Source organism: Priapulus caudatus, unplaced genomic scaffold, assembly GCF_000485595.1.
Source record: "Priapulus caudatus unplaced genomic scaffold, Priapulus_caudatus-5.0.1 Scaffold623, whole genome shotgun sequence".
NCBI lineage: Eukaryota > Metazoa > Priapulida > Priapulimorpha > Priapulimorphida > Priapulidae > Priapulus > Priapulus caudatus.
Window position 1 is genome coordinate 69,346 of NW_014577684.1, and position 8,107 is coordinate 77,452.

The 8,107-nt window shown below is 46.7% G+C and overlaps 1 protein-coding gene across 1 annotated transcript in view; it reads right to left on the reverse strand.

The window, feature by feature from the left end:
• Nucleotides 1-8,107, reverse strand: part of LOC106812227 (PAB-dependent poly(A)-specific ribonuclease subunit PAN3-like) — a 26,979-nt gene that overhangs the window by 6,958 nt on the left and 11,914 nt on the right. Inside the window, exons 12-14 of the mRNA XM_014816058.1 lie at nt 7,345-7,432; nt 5,909-6,048; nt 5,320-5,456 (exon numbers count right to left, since the gene is read on the reverse strand). Coding sequence (XP_014671544.1) covers nt 5,320-5,456; nt 5,909-6,048; nt 7,345-7,432 — 365 coding nt within the window. The remainder of the gene's footprint in view (nt 1-5,319; nt 5,457-5,908; nt 6,049-7,344; nt 7,433-8,107) is intronic.

The following is an 8,107-nucleotide window of genomic DNA, read 5'->3' on the forward strand; positions in this document are numbered from 1 at the left end:
GTTAAAATTAGAAGTGCCTAGTAAACATATCCTACCACCCCTTTCAGCCGGCTGCGTTTTGGCGCGAACGCGCCCATGGGAGACTATCAACACTCCCAAGAACACGCGCCGTGGACTCGGGAAAGAACACCCCCCCTCCCCCGGAAATCGGCGCAAGTGGCCTGTTTTTACTCGTGTCTAAATGCACCAACTTTGTTGCCGAAAATGGTCGGTTTAAATATTAAACTCGCTGTCAGAGCGCCCTCGTGTTTTCACCCCCCCCCCCCGCCGCTGCCCGCACGAGCCACGCAGCTCAATGCTACTGCTCTATGGACGCCGCATTGAATGCCGGCTGAAATATTGATGCCGATCGCATTAAAATATGCATGACAATTAGGAAGGTAGACTGAATATTTCATTCCGCCACCGAAACTTCATACGCGACCAAAGTTGGCTTTCATTGTCCCTGTCGCGCATAACGATCTAATATTAATACCATCCCAAAGGTGTCGTTAGGCATGAGCAGGGCCTTACAGAACGCCAGCGTGATGTCCCAGCTGCCTCTCTCTAGGAGACCCGACACAAAAGAAGCCAAAACAGCGACATGATTCGGTTCCCCGAATGGAAATCCGTAGCGACACTATCGATTGTTCGAGCGAAGGCACCACCCAAAGGCGTGGCAGCGAGAAGCCATGTTGATTTACGATAAAGCCGTGCAACACGTGCGGTCATCTCCGCGCGATAGACAACGGTCACCAACGGTCACTGCTGGTCACCAACGGTCACTGCTGGTCACCAACGGTCACTGCTGGTCACTGCTGGTCACCAACAGTCACTGCTCGTCACCAACGGTCACTGCTGGTCACTGCTGGTCACTGCTCGTCACCAACGGTCACTGCTGATCACCAACGGTCACTACCCCCTCCCCCTCCCGCGAGGGATCATCATGATGAACTATCCTATCCCGCTTCGAAACTTCCCCGCAACTGCAAAAATATTTCACATCTTTTAGATCCAGAGGTCAACATCGAAATCAGATGTTAAAACGAGACCCTGCAAGACACTTAACTGTACAAATAACAACAATAGCAACCTCGACCCCCCCCCCCCTCTGCGGCGTCATCTTTAGAAAACACTGATCAAGATTCGAATCCTTAAAAATGAATCGCTATCTTAGTACGACCGAAAAATAACCCTCAAAGTATAATAATTAATCATATACAAAACATGACGACCACGAAATCGGATAGCAGAGTCTGTCACTGCTAGCGGCCACTATCTTAGAAAAACGTTTGCATGATCATTGGCGCACAAAGCAACGACTGAGAATGCGAGCGCAGACTTCAACCTTAACAGCAGACGTCGCCATTATTAACAAACACCGCTAGGTAAGAAGCCATGAATGCCACGAAGATTCAAGATTTGTTTTGCATTTTGCATGATTACGCTCTCAGAGCCTGACGTAACAACTAACATCATTGTCGTAAAAACCGAAAGAGAGAGAGAGAGAGAGAGAGAGAGAGAGAGAGAGAGAGAGAGAGAGAGAGAGAGAGAAAGTTATCCTTCCCAGCATCAATCTCGTCTTGGAGACTGATTGCACGAGATTTCATTTCATGCGACTAGAAAATATATTTGTACCACTATATCATCACCATGTGCCGAAGGAACACGCAAACCCAAGTTGGATCAGCTAGCTTGGGCAAGTAACTAGACTTTGTTATGTCACAAGCAATCAATCAGGCTTGTGAACGAGATTAAGGGGTTTTCGGTTTGATCGGGGCATGGCCTGTGCACGATCAAGACTTTTTCACAAAATCTTCTCAAAATATTTTTGTCGAAACCGATTCAGATCCGATTTCGGCGGTGACTGCACGTGACGACAGTGTCTTAAGTGAAGAATTCACGTTGCCAGGTACTACGACAGAGCACAGTGCTGAAGCACGTGCTATATCAAACACACAAACCCAGCAACCACATGATGGGACGCAGTATTAGTAAACTCAGTGTCATGCTGATATTCTTGCTCCGCGCATATAGATAGAAGAAGAAATGAGTGAATAGCGGATGTGTTGAACGATACATTCATAATGAGAGGTGAACGCCTTAAGCATACACACTTAGAAGTAAAAAGTATCGGGATCAATTCAAGAATCCGGCCCGCGATCGCATCGCTGCACGTGTCTGTGAGTCTCCACGTGGATTTTATTTGGATAACTTTTGTTCCGTCTTATTGGTTTATGGATTATTTTGAATAGAATAGCGACATTTTGCACTCCTTTTTTAATCAGGCCACTAAACTTTGTGAGCAGTATCGTGCATGCTCTCACTTTCTAATCAGCTGGAATTATTTCTACGAATCCTCTCAAGGCTCTAGTTGGACATTTGTCCCTTCTGGAATTCCCGCTGACTTCGAACATCCTGCCTTGAAATAGTTCACAGTTCATTAACGCAAATCCTATAAAAGATACATGCCACTGCGAGATTCTAACGGACCTTTACGGTTGTGCTGCGATGTGGAGAAAGCGGCGCAAACATTTCAGTGAACAATCGTATGAACACTGCATGAACATACAGCCGTTGTTCACAGAAGCGTTCTCCATGACGGTCGTCGTCTACCAGCCAGCCAGCGACATGAGTATACACACGTATATAACCATACGTGAATAAACAGCGTCCGATGTTTCGGCGACTCGCGCTCGCGTTCTTGCACGTCGTCATCGTCATACCGCAGGACGCATCGCTGGATGCGAATCCCACGTTCTTCATTACGTACACGCGCACTTCTTTCATCGTGCTCCGCGACGCGGCGAATGGACTCTCGAACAGTAATCGACAAGACAAAGGAGAATGGAGTACCGATGACGCAACGCAGGTTTCTATATCGCGTGCAGCAAGTCTAGATCTGCTGCTGGGTCTGCCTGCCTCACTGATCACACGCTGGCAGGAGAATGCAATGGCGAGAGCAGGCCGGGTTAGCGAGAGCTACTGTGCGAAATATGGCTTCTTCATCTTACAGTAGCGAGGATGTGTACGGATGCGAGACCCTTTGAATCTTTCGTGAGTGCATTTCATTTTAAATTCATAACTATTTCAATTACCAACAGGTAGTTAATTAGTTACATTAGTGATGTTAGGTTAAATTACTAACTTAACTAGTGAAGCCCTGTTCTATTTAAGAGCCTGTTGCTGATTGCAGACATGAAACAAGCAGTGCCAACATAAAACGAATTCTGTATTACCAGACAATGCAAACACAGTTTTTCGCAAATTTAAATTTCATAACACCTACCGACTCAGGAATGATATAGTTCTAAAAGGCAGCTTCTCAACACGTTGTTACATTGCCTAACTTGGGCATGAGCATGCAAGCTGAAGTTTTGCTGCTAAATGTGCGAGTGACAGCCGGAAATCGAATACAAAGTTACAGAGAGTGAAGTAATGCATCACGGAAGAGGGGAAATATTAGTACGGATATAAAGAAGGGGCAGAGATAGAGAGAGAGAGAGAGAGAGAAGAAAAAGGGAGAGAGCGAAGGAGAGAGGGGGTAGAGGGAGAGGGGAGAGGGAGAGAGGAAGAGAGAAAGATAAGAAAAAGAGAGTGAGTGAAGAGGGGGTAGAGGGAGAGTGAAGGAGGAAGAGAGAGAGAGGGAGAGAGAAAGAGAGGTTGGCAAGCAGGTGGCATCGATGAATAATTTAGCCGCGCATCGATCCGGCAACCCTGCAGCAACCATCGCGAGACTGGTAGGCAAAAACCAGCAACAACAGCTGACAGGCAGCAACACCGCTCGTTACCTACCGCCAGCGCCGCTCTAATCGCTGACCCGAACCACCGCACACAACATGCATGACCTCCACGCTGGCTGACCCCGGGTAATCACCGGAAGACTAACGAGCCGGTGTTTCGCGCGCCGAGCGGCCGCAATCATCCGACGAAGAAACTGCTTCGAGGAACCACGATGGGGATGCATCGGCAATGCAAGATGGAGGTCAAAGGTTACGGCGCGACTCTCGCGACGCACGAATGGCGACCGGCCAACACCGAACGCCGTCGCCCCGCGACACAGCGCCGCACTAACCTTTCAACCGCTTCGGGCAGACTTCAACATTTATGCATGCATAATTTAGGCACGAGTACATCATTTTTACAAAAATGCGTGTAATTTCCGAGCCGGGGCCTGCATCATAATGTACGACGGTAAGCAGAAGCACCGTCGCTTCACTCACCAAGGCTACAAGCGGCGTGTCAATACGCAGCATCGCCCCGGCGCAAGTCCCGCCCCGGGGCGCACCGTCGCAAGCGCGCCTCATCAAACATTCACCAGCCTTCGAAGCGAGCGGAATGTCACCCCCCGCATTAAAAAAACTTCGCGAGCGTCCCTTTGTGTGGAGACAACGACAAAGTTGGTTTTGTCACTGACGCAGCTCATCTGACGTATTGCTGCCGACATCTGCGATTATTCTCCTGATGGTTGCTAGCCAGCTTCGACAAACAAACATGCGGCAGAGGGATGATACGGCTGCGCTTTGAGTGCAGTTTGCAGCGAGGCATTCGCACTGCCGCTAGGTATTAACGCGTCAGGAATAACGCACCGAACGAATGCAATTCTAGGTATTAGCTTGAGCAGTATTAACAAACTCGCTCGTATTTCTTCACCAAACTGAAAGCTTGGTTTTCACACATCGCCCACTGCTTAAAAAAAAAGTACCCAGACAGTCTGTCCAAACTCGCATGCGAAACGGTCCCATAAATTCATCCAACCTGTTCTTTGTCACTCATTAGTGATCAAACTCATTAGTGATCACTCATTAGTGATCAAACTCATTAGTGATCACTCATTAGTGATCAAACTGAAAGTGACGGCGCTTGCATGAGGTGAGGCACCATGAGTGAAGACAAACCTGACTGGCAGACCCTCGCAGCTTTGTATCCCAGTCAGGACGAAGACCACAATAGCTTCTGCCACTACATCAAGTGACAGGTCCCTCGCAACAGACAGACGAAATTTTATTGAACACCTGACCCACCCACATTACTGACCCACGTTATTGAAGGTGTCCGCACGACACTTTGAAACAGTAGAACTATGGTAGCGAACATCCAGCGTAACCACGACGACCAAGAGCGGCGAGCGAGCGTCGCCACGACAACCGAGAGCGGCGAGCGAGCGTCGCCACGACGACCGAGAGCGGCGAGCGAGCGTCGCCACGACGACCGAGAGCACCGAGCGAGCGTCGCCACGACGACCGAGAGCACCGAGCGAGCGTCGCCACGACGACCGAGAGCACCGAGCGAGCGTCGCCACGACGACCGAGATCACCGAGCATACATCACCACGACAACGACCTACCTTTGCGAGTTCGGCTTCGAGCACGTCGACCTTGCAGAGGGCGCTGTCGAGCTGCGAGTAGAAGCGGGCGCCAATCATCGGCATGATGTCGTTCACGCTTCGCAGCCGCGGCTGGTTCGTCAGCAGGTACCTGCAGCATGTAGCACGCCGTCAGCAAGCACGCAGCACGCAAACGCGCACGCATATACTAATAAAAATTGTTAAATAAAATAAAAATTGTTAAATAAAATAAAAAATTATAATAAAAAACATGAATTAAAACACACACGGGGACTAAACGTGGACACTCGAATCGAGGTTTATTGCAATATCCATTTCGCGCAGTCTTCTGATATCGACGATCGATGGCCTCTCTCATCGCCACCACTTTCTAAACGCCATCGAACATATTCTGCATAACTCGATTCGATTACTCTGTGAGGCACTCGAGTCTGAGATGCAAGCATGCTCTCGTTCGTTCCACGCACAAAAGAACGTCCGCGGGATAGGCGCAAACTGAGCATGTGGTGGCGCGTGCCTCTACGCGAGATGGTGCGCGACACCATTAGACAAGACGAACGGAGAGTTTTCGACGGTACGAACAGGATAAGATTCTTCAGATCTCCAGAGTAGTTTCGAGCGACCATCTCCATCGAGTTGTGTATGTGCTCTCGTTGGATGGCAGCGACAGAGTTGCAGGCAAGTGCAAGCACAATCTTCCCCAACGATATCAAGTCTTCTTGCTGGAAGAAATCAACACGCACATCCGTGACTTCCGCTTCAAAATCTATCGGCCTCAACGTGAAAATGAAACGACGGACATTAGATCAGCTATCACTCTAGATTACACATTTCGTTTCCAAGCAGCGCGTTACTACAAGTGAACAGCAAGTGCTGCTGCTAAAAAACAACTGAATTGAACGTGTGCAGCAACACACGTTTGCATTTTCAGCCCCATGAAGTATACATAACACATCAGGTTATGCATGCTGTTAATATCAAAAAAAATATCACTCATACATATTACAGATAAAACTAAATTAGTAAATCCCCTACAGCATCAAATTGCGATCTAACCTGAGGGTTTCTATTACGGTAGCTGTGTCAAGCCTCTTACCACTCGAGTGCTATATGGACCAACTACGAATACGCGTACACACGCAAGTGTACACATTGTTAATATTCAGCAGTACTGTGGTTAAATAGTCATAACGCCTGAATATCATAGGACGTTGTAAATTAGAAGACAGACACTCGATCTCAAGCATTAATCGCTGGGGCAACCTAATAAGATTTGTGCAAAGCAAACCTTTACACGCTGGAAATTTTTGCTAGACTAGCGCCTGTCACTGAAATAACATGCCACATCAAATATGCCCAGATTCACTTTCTTATCTGCCAGACAATGGTCTTGAGACAATTAGGGCCCAATCAATTATTATTTTTTAATTAATTAATTTTCAATGCTATGGAAGGCCAAATTACATGGGTAAATGCATACATTTTTCCAGTGGGAAGAATATACCTAAAAGGGGGTTCTATGCTTTAAAATTGAATTTCATCAATATAACCTGGTTCAGAAAATGCATCGATATAGTAATTTTTCCCTCACTATCGAACATGTGAGGTATGCATTGCCCGGCCCAGCCCCCAGTCATTCAAATATATTATTTTAATATTTCACGAAAAAGTACATAATTCATTCAAGCTTCCAGCAAACCTTGTCTTATATTCATGCAAATGGCATAGGGAATAGAATTTCTGAATACTAGCATTTCTCTCATGAAAACTACTTTCTACGGACAGATGTCTTGCGGCTGCATACCAAATCGACAAGACGCTTTTACTCAAAATATGAACACACGCTGCATAAAAATAATAATAGGTAATAAAATAGAAAATCACTGAAAATCTACAATACCCACTCCGTATATGAACACGCTATGAAATTCCACAAAGCACTTTTTACACTAACGCAATTTTACGTATTAAACAATTGCAGAAGAATGGCACCAGGTGGCAGCACGTTCTAACCTTACCTGATTCTGTGGCATCATGGCGATAGGGTTTGGTTGAGTAGCATCCAGACTCAGCACGTCGAAAATTCCCACACAGTTTACTCGCAACCTTCCAAATAGAACGTTAGAGAGAACATCAAATAATCACAGTGCAAACCCAGCCATGATTCCGCATTCATTAAAGGGAACTCCTAACGGAAATTAATCAAGATAACACAGTATGCAACAGCTACAGCAGCCCAACAATACAAATATTTCTTTTCTATAGCTTCACAAATGAAAGGCTAGGTAGGGCTAGCTAGCTATAACCTTATAACCTAAAACCATACCCTACAAGTGATAAAGAAATGATCGATTTCTTCGCATAAGTTAGAGGCACACAGTTTAGAATTTTTCCCCAAATCACGTCGGCTCTACACACATAGCCGCTAAGCAGTGAGAAATATCACGAATCACACAAACATCATGCAAATTTACACACCCTCTTAGTAATGAATGATTGATCTAAGTAAGTCCGATAACCACGGCTGCCTTGGATGTGCTTTTTAAGCGCGCGACCCAGAATATAATCTTTGTAACATTTCATTGCTAAGCATTGCATTTGCAGCAGCCTATTGCAACAATGCGTAGTCTACAACTGCCCCTCAATCACGCGAGGCAAATAGGGCAATTTTGCAGCAGTAGTTACTACTGCTTTGTCACTGAAACTTGCACATCTGGTCCTTTTCTTCATCAGCCACTACCCAGCCCTGCACTTGCCCCCATCCTCCCCCTGCCCTTAATC